Here is a 17,680-nt window from a genome sequence, read left to right as displayed (position 1 = left end):
GGCGTGCTTTGCTGATGATGACATGGCTCTCTGGGTCTAGGTGGTAACACACTGCTTGGTGCATGGGAAAACCCAGAGCTTGGCACAAAGGAGTGGCTCAATTAAACATGGACTAAATCTGGTTGAATAAACCTCTCTTGCTTCATGTGGCCCCTTGTGTCATTTGCACTCCTTTACGCCCCATTCACCGCTCCCATCTTTTCTGTTGCCCTGAGAGCCTAGTATAAAAATGTTTGAGGAGATCTTCAGGACCCCATACTCTGGTGAGAAAGGCCCCTGCTCTGCCACCTTACATTACAGAACTGCAATGAGGGTCTGTCCTCTTGCTTTCCAGTTTCTTTTTCTGCCACAAAATCTTTAAAAATATCTGCTCAAGTTCAGATCTGCAGCCCTCTAGGACTCTCAATGTTTTGTTTTAGCAACTCTCAGAGGAGCCTCCTAGGACTTCCTAAAGTGAATTTCCTGGGAGGCTCCTTTGAGAATTGCTTGGTTCACATTTTGTGTCAGATACTCCTTAACTTCCTTGATACATTTGGTGACAATCAAGCCAGACATTTTTGTGAGCTATGGTAACAGACAAATAGCCTGAGACTTCATTTCATTGATAAAGTTGATGGTTGTTGGGAGACAGTGGTCTACTATGGATCTCTGCATTTCTGCATGTCTCTCGGGCAAAGGCACTGATTGTGGATTATCTTTTCAAGAGTGTTTGTAGAGTGAACAACCTCGGAAGGTACAGAGAATGCCTCTCTTTGGAGCAAAACACAGATATATGCTTACTGTCAAGTATGAAATATTTGGGATCCCTGAGCTCTGGCATGCAGATGTCACCTGGCCCTCTTTGCATCACCTTGTGGAACTGGTGCAAGACAATGCTGATACCTTGGCAACTGCTATTGCTGTGAAAAACAGATTATTCGTTGTCTCTGACCCAGGAGTCTTGTATCTTCTGCCAGTATCCATGGCACTGTGGCAGGCTTACTTTTTAGTCTGCAAATAGGATGAAGTCTCAGACTCTTAACAGTTCTTGAAGGTGATGATAATGAGGAGGAGGAGGAAGAAAGAGATGAAGTTGAGGATGGTGATCATGACTTAATGGTTCGACTCATTGAATCGGTTTTCAAAGATCTCCAGGCTGGATCTTTATACACATTGCTTGGGTAACTTTTGAGGACCAGGTGCTGGGGGCTGGATTATACAAATAATCACCACACATCCCTGTCCTTCAAGATAGGCAAGGCACTGAGCAGTAACGGGGTGTAGGTGCCCTAACAGACATCATTCAGGGCACAAGGGAGGGCCTTGGGAAACCCTGGTCCAGCACAGCTTCTCCACTGGGGAGCTTGGCCTATTCCTGCCTCTGATCTTGGGCTCCTTGGATGTTCGGGGCTGGGGCAGGGTCTGCCCTGGGAGTCTAGGCTGAAGCTGCTCCCTTCCAGCCCCTCTGTGGGTATGACACTCACCCACTGCTCAGGACCCAGAAGCTGTGGTTCCTTTCAGGGACAGTCCCAGGTCTTGGGGATAAAAAGGGGCTGTCCCTAAATGTAGCATCCCCAGCTGCTGCCCCTACCCCCACCCTTGCACCTGCCGTGGCCTCTGGATAGACGTCGTCACCACAGACCACATCCTCCCATGGTGGCTGCAGTCGGAAATCCGAGTCTGTCTGGGGACCCTGGAGGACTGGACTAGGCCTCCCCAGCAGGTGCAGCTGCAGCTCTGGCCACCAGGCCTACCCCCTGCCCTGAGATGTGCAAGGGCTGGATCCAGGCCTGGGCAGAAGCAGCCAAGTCCAGCTGTCCTGTTTGGCAGACCCCCTGCTGAGGGTCTGTGGTGCCTCTGCAGAGCTCTCTGGGTCCCACCCTGGCCCTTCTCTCCCAAAGCAGAGGGGTGTACCCCATCCAGTTGCTTCTGCCCTGCTCCATGTCTGAGGGTATCCCCCACCTTGGCCTCCTGCTGGTCAGTCCCCTGCCCAGTCTCCATCCCCCAGGTCCCAGAAACTCCACCTGCAGGCACTGCAGACTCCTCTCCCCCAGGTCCAGGGGTCCCCAGCTCCCCACTCCCCACCATCCCTAAATTCAAGCTGGCTGGTCTTTCTTGTCTCATCTTGAGCTTCTCACTCTTGGGATCTGGGGGAGTCTGAGGCACAGGATGACAAAGTATTGGCTGGGGATATGACAAAGGTTCTGGATCTCTGAGTCCCCAGAGTTAGAAGCTGGCTCTGCAGCTCCTGATCCCCCTCTGAGGAGTCCTCAGGAACCCCAAAGACCCCAGCTCCTCTGGTGATCCTGGGTTGCAGCCTCCACCCCAGCTCTCCTCCAGGAAATGGAAGAGATCCCTGCTCCCTTTGTAGATGTCACAGAGTGGACTTGCCAACCTGGCAGGGAGGTCTTCTAGCTCCTTCTACCAATGTGGAAACACAGTCTCAGAGAGGGAGAGTTTCTTGCCCGAGGCACACAGTGACTTGGTGTAAAGACTGTGTCTTGGGACTTACTAATAGCAATCAAAGACCTGGAGGACCAGCCTTTTTGGACATAAGGTGGAGCCAGCCTGGAACTGGAGGGTGGAGTTTTGGGAAGTTTCTGTTCTTTAACCTCCACCAGCTGCCTGGAGTGCAGCTGTAGGGGGAGAGTCCAGTAGGGGGCAGAAGAGACCAGCAGTAGAGGAAGCCTGAGGCGGAACTGGCTGGAGCTCTTCAGAAGAGAAAGGCCAAGACCCAGGGGAGGGCTCTGGTGGCCGGGCAGAAGGCGGTGCAGGGGCCTGACTCTGGTTTTGCATCCCTGTGGGTACTCACTCACCTGTGGGACTGTGGGTAGGACCAAGAACGAAACCACTGAGGTGAGTGAGTCAGATCCTGAAATTTTGTTCATTGTGGGTTGGGCATTAATTTTGATTTTTGAAAATATTGCATTAAGTATTATTTATCTGGGTCACTAGGTTTTTGGATGCTCCTTTAACTTTTGCATTCAAGGTGAGTGATGGCTGTCACTTGGAACTCCAGGAAACCAGTCTCTGGAGACATGCACATAGAGGCTATATATCTGACATACAATCGTAGAGCCGAGTCTCGGCTTGAGAATATCATACCTCTAGCAGTGAAGGAGCCAACTGTCCCACTCAACACTGTGTCCCCAGTCACCTGGCTTGGCACCTGGCACATAGTGGGTCCTCCGTGAATATTTCTTGACCAAATGAATAAATGGACCAGGATTCAACACCAGGCCTCTTTGACCAGAACCTCTTCCGTCTACACCCAGGGACCTCCAGCTTGGGAAGACCCTCAGGGTTGGACTCACTCACACCTCAGAGGACCACCAGCTCTTCCCTCTGCCACCTCCTAGGGAAGGGGCTACAGAGCGTCAACTCACTGTGACATCACCTACCCCTGATAAAGGCCCCGAGGCCCGAAATCTAGGTGACACTTAGAACCTCCTCTGTCTAGGACTCTCTCCCCTGCCTGGTACAAGTACTCCTCCAGGCACATCAACCACTGGTGTCTGGAGAGGTGAATCTCTGTTTTTGTTGTCCCTGAAGTCATTTTTCACAACTGGAAACATCTTCTGTCTGGACCGAGCAATAAGACCCCTGAAGCCACTCTGACCCCCGCTTAAGGGGTCCCTAGGAACCTTGAAGACCCCAGCTCCTCTGATGATCCTGGGTTGCAGCCTCCACCCCAGCTCTCCTCCAGGAAATAGGAGAGGTTCCTGCTCCCTCTGTAGATGTCATGGACTGGCCCACCTGGCAGGGGGTCTTCCCACTACTGATGAGGAAACAGAGGCTCAGAGAGAGAGAGAGAGAGAGAGAGTTCCAGGGCCCTTACCGCAGCCCTGGAAAATGCCTGTCGCTGCTTCCAGTGGGCAGACTAGGAAGCTGAGGCCCAGGGAGTTTAGAAGCAACCCTAGTGGGAGTGAATGGGCCAGGGGAACTAGGATTCCAGACTCCCAGCCTGGATGTTGGAGTTGGCCAAGGAGATGCAGCCAAGTGGGCTTGAAGGCCAGCTTGAAGGCCATATGCCCAACAGCTTAGGTCACTGTGGGCTGGTTTCCCACCCGTCATCTCTGAGGGTGATTGGGATCTCTACAAATATGAGACACAGGGACTGGCCTGGTTCTGTAGGGAAGGTTCTGCAGCTGGTGGGACGGAAGCTTCTGCCCAAGTCTCTGGGCCTGGGCTGCTCTGCAGAGGCTGGGCATGGAGCAGGGGGAGGAGCCAGGGTGAGCACAGGGGGGGCCTTGGGGCAGGGAGGAGACAGGAGATGAGGAAGCAATGATGGTTCTGGGGAGTGGAGGGGAAGCCCCAGTAGAGGGAGGAGGAGCCTGGAGATGCTGCTGGGAAGGACTGGACCAGACTTCCATCCCACTAACCTCTGCCCAGCCCAAGCAGCAGGTAGCCCTGGGAGGCCAGTTCCCCATGACTGCCCCCCAACACCGCTTGGGGGACCCTCATGTGGTCATTTCCATCACAAGAGGAATGACCCCTGTGGGACTGGGCCAACTGAGCCCGCATCTCTCATCTCTGCTTATGGATTTGTTTGTGTCTAGGGATTTAATAAACTCCTTTCTCTTCCGTTATCACTTTTCAGCCTGCAATGAATGTTTGTGCTGAGGACGGAGACCAGCTGTGTCAATGTTAACTGCTGGTTCCAGGATACTCTTTCCCAGGTGGATGAGGGTGAAAACAATAAAGAATGTCACTCATTGCTTCAGGGAATTCCTGAAAACCAAGTATCCAGGTAAGTGTTCTGCTCAAGAGAGCACACAGTTCTCACCTATGTAAATTGCTCACTTATCCAATAAATATTTACTGATCAAGACTTGATTCAAGACCTTCCCTTCTCTGTGTCCACCAGGCTGTGCTATGATGTCACAGATGGGCCCCAATTCTAGTAGGTTCCTTCCTTGTAAGACCTGCCTTTAACTGCTCACGTGCATATACTGAAACCTCATAAACACTTTCCATTGCCCTGTGCCTTCCGAGACACTAAAATGATTCCACCCTAGGACTAGTCTCCCTTGATACTAATAGAGTTGGTGCTACTTAGATATCAGGGTTTCTGGGGTCTTTTGGGAGCTGGCATTTGATCATCAAAATGACCAGCTCAGTTTATTCTGGGATAAGCTGAACCTAGAGGTGGGCAGGAACTTGCTCCCGTCTCTCAGGAACGTAAGGGCAGGGATAGGACTGGAAACTTCCATTCCACATGGAAGGCTCCCTCCTGCTCAGTGTGACAGGGCGGGAGAGAGGGAAGGGTCTTATGAGCCAGGCCGAGGTGGCTGGTTTCTGTCTCACTTCCGCATCTGCCTGTGTCACTGTGTGCAGTGTTGCTGTCCCACGCCTGACAGTAGTAGTCAGCCTCATCCATAGCCTGGGTCCCGCTGATGGTCAGAGTGGCTGTGTTCCCAGAGTTGGAGCCAGAGAATCGCTCAGGGATCCCTGAGGGCCGCTTGCTATCTTGATAGATGACCAGCACAGGGGACTGGCCTGACTTCTGCTGATACCAGTAAGCATATTTATCCCCCAATTTATCTCCAGAGCAGGTGATGCTGGCTGTCTGTCCTGGGGACACTGACACTGAGGGTGGCTGAGTCAGCTCATAGGAGGCCACGGAACCTACAGGAGAGAAAAAGGGAGAGAAAAGGCTTGAAACTGAGGAGCCGAACTCCAAGTAAATCTTCCCAGGTGCCTGGCCTGGACACAGATCCAGGGATGAAAGAGCCCTAAGGCAGTGTGAGCACATGAGCACTGTGTGGGGGGATTTCAGCCCCCCCCAGCCCATCCACCTGCAGCAGGGTCATGAGCATCCTGCCCACCACAGGCAGGGCCCTGCTGAGCTCAGAGTCAGGGCCAGGCTGGACCCAGAGCCCTGGGACTGGACGAGTGGCTAGGACCCTAGGGGCAGCACCTGCGCAGTAAGCAAGGACGCCGAGGAAGAGAGGGATCCATGCCATGGCTGAGGCACCTCCAATGCTGCTTCCTGAGGCCCAGGCTGGGCAGGTTCTTCCAGGGCTCTCTTATCCCCTTGCTGGAAAGAGCGGCCCGTGATGCAAATCAGCAGTCAGGGGCTGCTGCAGGAGGAGCTGTGTGGTTTCCAGAGAAGGGCTCAGCCCCAAGGGACAGAGAGAGAGGGGGCCCCTAAAGACCCACCCTCAGCACACAGAATTCTCATTCTCCTTCTGGTCCCATCATCTGGGTTGACGTCGTCACTGCAGGTTGTGTTATGGCCTCACTCCTGAGCTGATCTGGCCATGCAGAACTCTGAGAGGAATTCTATGTGCGTTTTCCAGGTAGTATGATGTCCTGCCCATGTGGCCATTCCTTGTCCTGCGTGGAGATGGCCAGGGACTGACTTACAATGGCGACTGAGGGATTATTCTGAGATTTAAGGTACTTCCTCTGTTGGATACTGGCTCAGAATAACTTGGGTAATTGAGGACTCCAGGGGTGTCCTGTCCTTAAATATTTTGTGGCAAAGTCCAGAAGTTAGGTGTGGTTCTAGCTCCCCCTCTGGAGGGCACCTTTCAACCCAATGCAGTGACCCTCATGACCCCACTCTACAGGTGACACCGTAAGGCTGGCACACGTGCAGGCACCTGCCATTGCTTCTGAGTGGTGCTTTCCACAATCAAACTTCACCCTTGTCATGTGCACACGGAGTGTTGAAAGACTCAGGAGATGCTGTAAGTTCCTGGCCTTGGCTGTGAGCTCCTAGGGTAGGGCACAGGTGCTGTGCCTATGTACCCCCAGTATGTGGTCATGGTCAGGTACAGCTTAGATGCTGAAAGAAAACTTTGCTGTGTAGCAGAATGAGGGGGCTCTCAGAGCAAACAGGAGGGTGATGAAACACATGTGCCCACAGGGGAGGATGGCATTTGTGACAATGACAGCGTTTCAGCACAGAAGAGTGGGCCAGTGTGTAGGGGGAAGCAAAGTGTCTGCACCTGTGTCAAATATGCAACATTGGCCAGAGACAAAGCTGAGAAACACAAAGCCTGGAGAATTTGTACTCAATGTTAAGGATGATGCTGTAGAAAAACGACACCTTTCTAGATCTCAGGTTGTGGTCACTGACCCTCCCTGCATGTCAGCATCTCCTTGTCACCCAGGTCTACCCTATCTCCAAGTGACTTTGCCAGGTGACTCTGTTCTGTCCCCTGGTGGCTGCTCCATACTGGCTGCTGGAGGCTCAAGGGCCTCCTGGGTCCGGGTGTATAATTAAAATCTTCTGTTCAGGTCCCTGATTCCCTGGTCTGCAGACTGCTGGTGCCAATGGAGGAAATTTTTCTCTTCTCTTTGTGACTCATGCCTGCCTCAATACCAGGTGCGAGGGGTGCAGATTACTCATGACAATATGAACATGAATATTTGGAAGAGGAGGAGGAAGGTCCATCTGAGGCTGCCTGCACATGTGTCTGGGCGGTGGGTGGTCATGGGAGTAATACCAGGGCTTGGCATGCAGGGCGGGGATCACAGGACTCAGGGACTGGCTCTTACTGGTCCCCGCTGTGGATGCAGGGCCAGCGTACAGTGGTGACTCCTGCACCAAAGTCAGAGACAGAAGAACATCCACCCAACAAATGTTAATCCAGACCCACTGTGGTCTGGGACACGTTCCATGCGGGGAATTCGGCAGGAACAAGACACAGCCTTCTTGAAGTGAGTTGTTCATTGTGCTGGTTTGGCTGTGCAGGAAAACTGGGTTTGCAGACCCAGCAGACAGTCCCTGTCACCTTCCACCTGAGCACTGTCTTCTATATTCACTGAAAAGACTGGTGCCTGTGATTCCCAGGTCCTGCTCAGCTGGGATTGACCATGTGGCTCAGGCCTGATCAGTGGGATGTGAGATCAGTGGGTGAAATTCTTCTTAGGAAAGCTTTGCTCTTGTGAAAGAGCACTAGATTCATGAGGCCCTTTTCTCCTTGAATATGGGAGTGATAGCTGGAGCTGCAGCAGCCACCCTGAGGTCACACATCAGCGGGGATGAAGATAAAGCCAATATCATAGGGATGGTGGGACAAAAAGTGAGAAAGACCCTGGTGTCTTCTTGAAAGTGGTGGGTACTATTGCAGGGAGAAATACGCCCTTAGCTGTTTGTGTCTGTTTTTTATGTGTGATTCTGTGGTAAAAAAGCATCCATGACCAATTAAGTAAATAGTTAACACCAATCAATTAATAAAATTAATAATAGGCAAAGATTCCTATAGTTGTAAATGCTATGGGGATAATTAAAAAGATTTAGGCAGAAAATAACAGACAGGTTGTATTATAAGAGCCTGGGGACATCTTAATGGGGAAGTGTCTCTGGAACTGCTGTCAGGACTGATAGAGAAAAATGAGTCCTGGGATCTGTGTTGGAAACAGTGGAGTCAGGCCCCTGTGGAAAGAGTCTGGCACGTGTGAGGACCTGAGAGGTCAGCGGCAAACCTGAAAGGGGTCCTGGATTCAGGCCATTTTGGCTAATTGTGCCATTTTAATAAATTAGTAATTTGGGAGCAGGAGTCATGTGTGGTCAGGTGTGGTGAAGGGAAATTTACAGGTAATTAATCAAGTTCTTTGGCAGCTGCTTAGCACATATAGGGGCTTCCAGGATGGTGCTGCTGGGGCAGTGACAGGAGAGTCCCCGGTGGGTTGAGCCCAGCCCACTGACCCCTCCCTAGTTCACCTGGGGCTGAAGACACTCAGGGGAGTGGTTCCTGGTTTCTTACCTCCACCTGGTGCCCACCATGCTGCTCTGTGGGGACCCCCACTGCTGTCTGTGTCTCTGGTCCTGGGCTCGCTGTCTTGAATTCCATGTGGGTGACCAGCACTGCTTTCCCTAAAATTCTACAGATATAGGACCTAGGAACACAAAATCTGCAAACTGCACTTAACACAAAAGGGAAGGGGCTGAGATGGGGAGGAACAATTCCAAGGTCACTTGGCAAGGAGAGAGAAAAGGAAGACGAGAAATGCCCTGGACCTGTAACAGTAAGTCTTCTTAGTGTCCTGGGACCAGCCTGCCAGGGAGGGCATGGGAAAATCCTCAGACCAAATTCTCAGCCCAAATCCCTCCCTATGGAGACGGCATCTCAGTCAGCTCTTTTAGCTGCCTGTAGGGGGCGCGCCTGCCACACTCTGGGTTGAAAGGGAGAGAAAAGACGGTTGATTCCCAGCGCAGGAACCAAGCTGTCTAGAGACATTTTCTTTTTTTTTTTTTTTAATTTATTATTATTATACTTTAAGTTTTAGGGTACATGTGCACAATGTGCAGGTTAGTTACATATGTATACATGTGCCATGCTGGTGCGCTGCACCCACTAACTCGTCATCCAGCATTAGATATATCTCCCAATGCTATCCCTCGCCCCTCCCCCCACCCCACAACAGTCCCCAGAGTGTGATGTTCCCCTTCCTGTGTCCATGTGTTCTCATTGTTCAATTCCCACCTATGAGTGAGAATATGCGGTGTTTGGTTTTTTGTTCTTGCGATAGTTTACTGAGAATGATGATTTCCAATTTCATCCATGTCCCTACAAAGGACATGAACTCATCATTTTTTATGGCTGCATAGTATTCCATGGTGTATATGTGCCACATTTTCTTAATCCAGTCTATCATTGTTGGACATTTGGGTTGGTTCCAAGTCTTTGCTATTGTGAATAATGCCACAATAAACATACATGTGCATGTGTCTTTACAGCAGCATGATTTATAGTCCTTTGGGTATATACCCAGTAATGGGATGGCTGGGTCAAATGGTATTTCCAGTTCTAGATCCCTGAGGAATCGCCACACTGACTTCCACAATGGTTGAACTAGTTTACAGTCCCTCCAACAGTGTAAAAGTGTTCCTATTTCTCCACATCCTGTCCAGCACCTGTTGTTTCCTGACTTTTTAATGATTGCCATTCTAACTGGTGTGAGATGGTATCTCATTGTGGTTTTGATTTGCATTTCTCTGATGGCCAGTGCTGGTGAGCATTTTTTTCATGTGTTTTTTGGCTGCATAAATGTCTTCTTTTGAGAAGTGGCCAGCATATAAACAGAACCAAAGACAAAAACCACATGATTATCGCAATAGATGCAGAAAAGGCCTTTGACAAAATTCAACAACGCTTCATGCTAAAAACTCTCAATAAATTAGGTATTGATGGGACGTATCTCAAAATAATAAGAGCTATCTACAACAAACCCACAGCCAATATCATACTGAATGGGCAAAAACTGGAAGCATTCCCTTTGAAAACTGGCACAAGACAGGGATGCCCTCTCTCACCACTCCTATTCAATATAGTGTTGGAAGTTCTGGCCAGGGCAATCAGGCAGGAGAAAGAAATAAAGGGTATTCAATTAGGAAAAGAGGAAGTCAAATTGTCCCTGTTTGCAGACGACATGATTGTATATCTAGCAAACCCCATTGTCTCAGCCCAAAATCTCCTTAAGCTGATAAGCAACTTCAGCAAAGTCTCAGGATACATCAATGTACAAAAATCACAAGCATTCTTATACACCAACAACAGACAAAGAGCCAAATCATGAGTGAACTCCCATTCACAACTGCTTCAAAGAGAATAAAATACCTAGGAATCTAACTTACAAGGGATGTGAAGGACCTCTTCAAGGAGAACTACAAACCTTCCTGTAGTCCCAGAAACTCAGTAGGCTGAGCTGGAAGGATCTTCTTGCTCTTTATTTTATATTTGTCCCATATGTTCGTTAGTTTTCTTTCCCTTTTGCTGTCTCCTTTTTTGATTGATTTTTTAAATTATCTTTTTATTTCCTTGCTGGGTTAAGTGATAGTTAATTTTAAGTGTTAGATTGGGTAGGCTATGCGCCAGATTGATTTTATCAAATACCAGTATAGGAGTTGACGTGAAGATAACTTTCAGATGTGATGAACATTTTAATTAGTAAACTTTGTATAACCACATTTCTCTTCACAATGTGGGTGGCACTCTTTAGTGAGCTGAGTGTTTTTAGAACAAATGTGGAGGTTTCCTGAAGTGCTGCCTTGCTACATTTGGATTCAGGACTGCAACATCAACTCTTACTTGAATTTCCAGCCTTCAGCCTGACCAACATATTTCATCCTTGTCAGCTACCACAAATATATGATCCAATTCCTCAAAATTAGTTTCTCTCATGTTCGTTTTCTCTCACCATATACACACATATATATACTCTACACATATGTATATATATACACACATATATATACTCTACACATATGTATATATATACACACACATATATACTATACACATATGTATATATATATACACACATATATATACTATACACATATGTATATACACATATATACTATACACATATGTATATATATACACACACGTATAACATACATGCATATCTGATTTATGTTGTTTCTGTGGAGAATCCTAATACAGCTTACTAGTCATAATTCTTTTTTAAAAAAGTTTAATGTTTACTTTAGGCTTTGTGATACATATATCACTTATCAAAATCTGTCTTCAAATGTGATTATGTATTCAAATGGAGTTGCATTATCTGATATTTGTGTGAATTCATATTTCAATTTGGTATGATTTTCCCCCTGTCTAAGGGTGTCTTTTGTCATTTCTAATGACAAGAGTGATAGTAATCAATTCTGTAAGTTTTTATATGTCTGAAAACATTATATTTATCCTCCACTTTTGAAAGTTATTATTGTTGGATAAAGAATTTAAGGTTGACAGCTGTTTTCTTTCAGTATTTTAAAATTATTGCTCCACTGTCTTCTTGCTTACATTGCTTCTAATGAGAAATGTACTCTTAGAATCATACTTTTAAGTGGCTCTTCATCACCAGATTTTACTAATTTGACTATTATGTCATTTGGAATCATTTGCTTCATGATTCCTGTGCTTCAGTTTTGTTGAACTTCTTGGTTATACCAGTTTTTGGTTTTTACCAAATGTGGAGCACATTTGACTATTATTTATTCAAATATTCTTTTCTACCCACCCATACCTTTTACATTCCATGGATGTGAATTATACATACTTAGGTTGTTGTATTAAAAATTTTTTTTTCTTTTTGAGGCCAGGTGCAGCGGCTCACCCGTGTAATCTCAACACTTTGGGAGGCTGAGGCTGGAGGATTGCTTGAGTCCAGGAGTTCGAGACAAGCCTAGGTAACATAAGGAGACCCAGTCTCTCCAAAAAAAACAAAAATTAGCTGGGCATGGTGGTGCACACCAGTATTCGCAGCTACTTGGGAGGCTGAGCTGGGAGGATCACTTGGGCCTGGGAAGTCAAGGCTGCAGTGATCCATGATTGCTCCACTGCACTCCAGCCTGAATGACAGATTGAGACCCTATATTAGAGACAGGAAGTTGCTCTGTTGCCCAGGCTGCAGTCCAGTGGCATGATCATAGCTCACTCCCTGCAGTCTTGAATTTCTGGGCTCTACCAATCTTACTGCCTCAGGTTTATAAGTAGGTACGACTACAGGTGCAAGCCACGAAGCCCAGTTAATTTTTAAGTTTTTTTTTTTTTTTAATTGTAGAGCTATGTTGCCTAGTCTGGTCTTGAATTCCTAGTCTTAAAAGATCCTCCGTCCTAGACCTCCCAAAGTGCTGGGATTATAGGTGTGAACCATTACTCCTAGTCAACCTCAGGCTGTTTGAAGTTGTCCTATAACTCACCTTCATTTTCTTTATGAATATCCGATAATGCTTTCTTCATTTTTGTCATTGTTTTTTCTTTATGTGCTGCATTTTGAATATTTTCTAGTGTACATTATCAAGTTTGCTAATCTTTTGTTTTACATCATCTAATCTGTTGTTAATCACATCCAGTATGTTTTTAAAGTGACAGACATTGCAATTATTAGCTGTACACAAGCTCAATTTGTCCTTTTTTGGTTATTCTGTGCTTCTACTTAACATGTTCAATCATTCCTCTACTTCATGAAAAATTGGAACATGATGATAATAATAGTTGTGTATCCACCCCTGATTTACCATCTAATGAACCTGCCTGGAGGACTGGAGGGAAGGGCAGCCTGGGGGTCTCAAATCTGAATGAACTGGGCCAGACCTGCTGATGGCTGTGACCACAGTCCTCTTGGGGTTGAAGGGAGAGAAGGACATAGATGGGAAGGGGTTTGCATCTCACTTCACTGTATGCTGTGTCACTGTGAGATGAGAAGCAGTGCTGTTCCGAGCGACAGTAATAGCCTTGTTTCCATCCTGTGCCCCATTAATAATCAAGGTGGCCATGTCCTCTGATATGCAGTCAGAGAATTGCTCAGGAATCACTGAGGGCCAGTTGCTGTCACCATAGATTACCAGCACAGGGACCTGACCTGGCTTCTGCTGGTACGAGTTTGTATCAGAGTCACCTATGCTATCTTCCTGGCAGATGATCCTGGCCGTACGTCCCAAAGCCACAGACACTGCAGGCAGCTGAGTCAGCTCAGAGGAGGCCACACAGCCTGCAAGAGGAGACAGGAGACGTGAGACTGAGAATTAGGGTCTCATTCCCATAGCCCCACACCCTGCATCACTCCCTGCACTGAGCTCAAGGTCAGGGCCAGGCTGACCCCTGGTTCCATGGGGCTTATTCCCTGGGAGGAAGCACCTATGCAGAGAGTCAGGAGGGTGAGCAGGGGAGGGTCCAGGCCATGGTGGAGATGCCCCAGAGCTCTGCCTCTGATTCCACAACTAGACAGTGGGTTTCCAGGACTCTTATCACAGAAAGGAAAGGCTCTTCATGGAAATCAACTTCTCTTCCTGCTGTGGCCTTGTTGGGTGGCTCCTTGGTGAGCAGAGAAGGACAAGGGCTTAATTGAGTGTATAAAAATATGCCCTGTCTCCATGTCTGTACCCAGTGGCCTCAGACACTCTCTGGTGTTGAGTGAGGAAGTGCTGCCCACACCATATGCACACACACACTTCATGTCTTAGGTATTCATAGGTGTAAGCAAGAACTCAGACATCTTCTCTGTTGATGTGAATATCCATGGGGAAGGAAGTTCCAACATAAATCCTTCTTGACGTGTTCTCATCGTGGACCTTAAAGATTCTTAGGCTCTCACAGCCCTGTCTTGATCATCCAGCAGCTGGTCTGGGTAATGGAGTTGAGTTGATCTTGAACAGGAGATTGTAGGAACAGGGGACATGCTGGGGGAGGTCAGAATTCCATGATGAGTCTCAGTGAAATTGCTCCTAGCATCTTGGAGATTGTAGTTTTTATATTTTAAAAAATGTAAAAATTGAACTCTCATAAATGATGGGTGACAGGTCAAGATCCATGTCCTTTCCTGGGGCAGAGCCTGGTAATGGAGCACAGGGCACAATGAGATACTGGGACACGGTCATCTCATCCTAGCCACTCTCTCAAGGTCCTTTTCCTGCCTGGGCTGCTCTGGTCTCTCCCAGCATGGTCCCCACAGGCTGTTGTGGAGGAAACAGAAAGATGAGTTTTCAAAATGGCCTCAGTCATGGCCTTCATCTGCTTCTGCCTAGGGGTGTCTTGGAGGGAGGGAGTCAGAGGTCTCAGAGTACTGGAGAGGAACCCAGGGCTGTTGACTCTGAGTCCCTGAGGAGAAAGGGGAGGTGGGAGGTTTTGGCCTCACTTCCCCTTCGTCTGTGTCACTGTGGCTCAACCGACCTGGCCATCAATCCTGTGGCTCTCTCCACAGTGATACTCAGCCTCATCGTCAGACTGGAGGTTGGAGATGGTGAGGTAGCGGTCAGCCCCAGAACTGGAGCCCATGAAGCGATCGGGGATCCCGTCCCCCTTGCTGTGGCTGCCATCACTCTTAACCTTCATTATATACTGGGGGGATCTCCCTGGTCTCTGTTGATACCATTCGATGGTGTAGGTGCTGTGCTCACTGCTTAGGGTGCAGGTGAGCTTGACCGAGGCTCCCAGCGAGGCAGATGCAGACGGGGGCTGAGTCAGCACAGGCAGAGCACAGAGACCTGTAAACAGAATGTCATGAATGATGCTGAATGCACAGAAGAACTGGAAAGAATGCCCCTGAGGACTGGTGCTCATGGGAAAATAGCAGTGAAAACATTTCCCTGAATTCCCTGGGATGTTCTGACCTGTGGAGAAAATGAAGGACAGTAGGTAGAAGGAGACCCAGGCCATGGTTGGAGGGACTTCCAAGAGCTCTATTATCAGATAAGCTCAAGAAGGGAGGAGCTTTGAATGCAAATCTGCTCTCCACTTTCCAGCATGTCTGTCTGAGCTACTGTCTGAGCTCTGAGTCTGAGGGCTTCATATTGGCAATTTCTCAAGGTCAGAAGAAGGGCCAGGTGGGTGTCATGAGTGGAGCATGAATTTTACCCAATAGAAGGGGCCTCAGAGGAAGCATCAGTCATGCCCTTTGTGCTTGAGCCCTACCAGGGAAGTCATTAGGGTCCTCACAACAAGGCCCTCTAGTGCACACAGGAGAAATGTCATCCTCCACGAGCTCAAGCAGAATGACTCCTTTGAGACATTAATACGTGCCAGGCCCTTTGGAGAGTGTTTTACAGGCACCACCTCAACCACACATTCACAGTAGCCCCACAGCAAGCATACGCTTAAGACACGACCTCTCCTTTAGTTTATTGATGGGAGAACAAACATCACGAGGTTACAAGATTTATCAAATCCTGCCAGAGAGTAGTGAGTGGAGTCAGGATTTCACCCATACTCAGAGCCTGACCTTACAGCTCCTCCCTGCCCTGCCTCCTACCCCATGCCTCCTCATCTTCTCTTCCCTCATCCAGGACCCTGAACCCACTTATCACAGCCCTGCATTTTTTAATCAGGTGCACTGTCCTCCAAGTCCTTGGGACAAAGGTGTGGATGCTCCCTCTGCTCCCTTCACGGCAAGTAACAAAAGAGCGTGTGTTAGCAGTGACACTGGGGACATCCAGATGTGTGGTCATGCTCCTCATGCCAGGCTCCTCTCCAGACAAGTTAGGATCAGGATTCCATTTCTAACAAGGTGAAGGGTATTGAATTTGGACAACTGTCACATTAATACTGAAGCATTTTAACTTTAATCAATACGAGTGGCGGGAGAATATTTCCTACCTAATATCTTAGAGACATGTATTGCTTTTCCAACCTAGAACTACTAAGGATGTGATGAAATGAATTCATAAACAAAACACTGGTTCATTAGAAATAGAAATAATGTGTGAAGCCCAAGGTGTCCATGGGTACAGACAGATGCCTCCACACATTGCACCTTGGAGTTTGGTGTAAAGAGATAACTGAGATAGGATGAGGTCACATGACACCAATATGCCTGCTCCTGTACTTGGCTGAGCATGTCACTGCAGCTCCTCCAAGCCCTTCGCAACCAATGCTTCCACTCCTCCTGTCACTTGACTGGAGGTTCGACATGGTTGGTGGTGTGGAGACCTCAGAGTCTCCACATTGGTTCCTGCTGACCACTCAGGCAGGTCAGTTCTGACACCCTTGCTTGTGGGTCCTGATACAGCATTGGATGTAACTTGCTAAGACCACTCTGGGAAAATACACCTTCATAAAAATGATTGATGCTTGTGAGTTAGGCAAAAATAGCCCTTTGTGAAGAATAGCAACACACTCACCTTCAATACTATATTCCTCATGATCAGCCCCCTTTCATCTAGATCTACATATAAACAATAACTTCCTACTTTGAGTTGGTTTTATTTTAAGAATCTTCCCACAGAAAGGGATCCTTGGAGCACAATTCACAGGGACCATTGCCATTCATTCCACTGACCAATAGAAAAAAATGCCTTTGATGGCTCAGATTTATCTTCGAACTGGAAGTTATAGTCAATGTCTTTGAGAAGGGAAGAAGTGTGAAACACATTGTAAAAATTCCCTGGTTTCTGAGAGCCCGCCATATTTCTACTTTGGTTGGAAAATGGAACAGCCATTCTTCCCTAAGGAGGCCTTCTGGGTCATAGGACTCTCCATTGCCCCAAGATGGTTCTAAGTAAGTACTGCAGGGGCTGTGATCCAAATGGACCATCATTCATGTGGATCTGCTCTGTCCAATATAGCAACCATGAGTCCCAGGGAGCTTCTGAGTCCTTAAAATGTGGGTAGTTCAAGTTAAGATGTGATGTGGGGGTAAAACACACCAGATTTCAAAAAGGTTGTGGGAAAATAACATAAAATATCTCAATATTTTTATGTTGATTACATATTGAAATAATATTTGGGTAAGCTCAGTTAAAGAAAATATAGTACGAAAGTTGCTTCCACCCGTTCTTTATTACTTTTAAAATGTGGCTACTGAAAAATTTTAAAGGCATTGAAATTATATTCCTAGTAGACTCCTCAGCACCAGAGAATTCCTACTGCATTGGAAATCACTGCAAGTATGAGTTACTTGATTCAAAAAGTACAGAGAACTTTCTGGAGTCTTAGGGAGATGCCAGTGCTTTACCTTGAATTAGCACAGTGACAGGCCCACAGGCTGTTGTTAAAGAACAGGGTCTCTGGGACTGGAAGACTCAGGTTCTGCTCCTGGGTCAGGCACTTTCTAGTTCTGACATCGGGCAAAGTCCTTTTCCTTTCTTTGCCTTAGCTTTCCCATGTGTCAAAATCTGTATCACAGATTCTCCAACTGGAAATGGAGAGATAATGACAATATTTGGCTCATGGAGTAGTTCGTATTGAGTGATTTAATAAATATGAGTTGTTTTGAAGAGTGCTTGATATGTATTAAACACATAAGA

At 47.6% G+C, this 17,680-nt stretch overlaps 2 protein-coding genes across 2 annotated transcripts in view; both read right to left on the bottom strand.

Moving 5' to 3' along the window:
* Positions 1 to 6,006, bottom strand: part of LOC107970326 (immunoglobulin lambda-1 light chain-like) — a 39,199-nt gene extending 33,193 nt beyond the window's left edge. The window contains exons 1-2 of the mRNA XM_054676092.1: positions 5,900 to 6,006; positions 5,323 to 5,607 (exon numbers count right to left, since the gene is read on the bottom strand). Of these exons, the coding sequence (XP_054532067.1) occupies positions 5,323 to 5,607; positions 5,900 to 5,945 (331 nt within the window). The 5' untranslated portion in view covers positions 5,946 to 6,006. The remainder of the gene's footprint in view (positions 1 to 5,322; positions 5,608 to 5,899) is intronic.
* Positions 6,007 to 14,600: 8,594 nt separating this feature from the next.
* Positions 14,601 to 15,117, bottom strand: LOC101057112 (immunoglobulin lambda variable 4-3). The gene is made up of 2 exons (XM_054676090.1): positions 15,050 to 15,117; positions 14,601 to 14,923 (listed from the first exon to the last, which is right to left on the bottom strand). The coding sequence occupies exons 1-2, from the start codon at positions 15,093 to 15,095 to the stop codon at positions 14,601 to 14,603; spliced, it is 369 nt and encodes a 122-aa protein (XP_054532065.1). The 5' UTR covers positions 15,096 to 15,117.
* Between the last annotated feature and the right edge of the window lie 2,563 nt (positions 15,118 to 17,680).

Source organism: Pan troglodytes, chromosome 23, assembly GCF_028858775.2.
Source record: "Pan troglodytes isolate AG18354 chromosome 23, NHGRI_mPanTro3-v2.0_pri, whole genome shotgun sequence".
NCBI classification, from domain to species: Eukaryota; Metazoa; Chordata; class Mammalia; order Primates; family Hominidae; genus Pan; species Pan troglodytes.
This window is presented reverse-complemented; position numbering and strand designations above follow the sequence as displayed.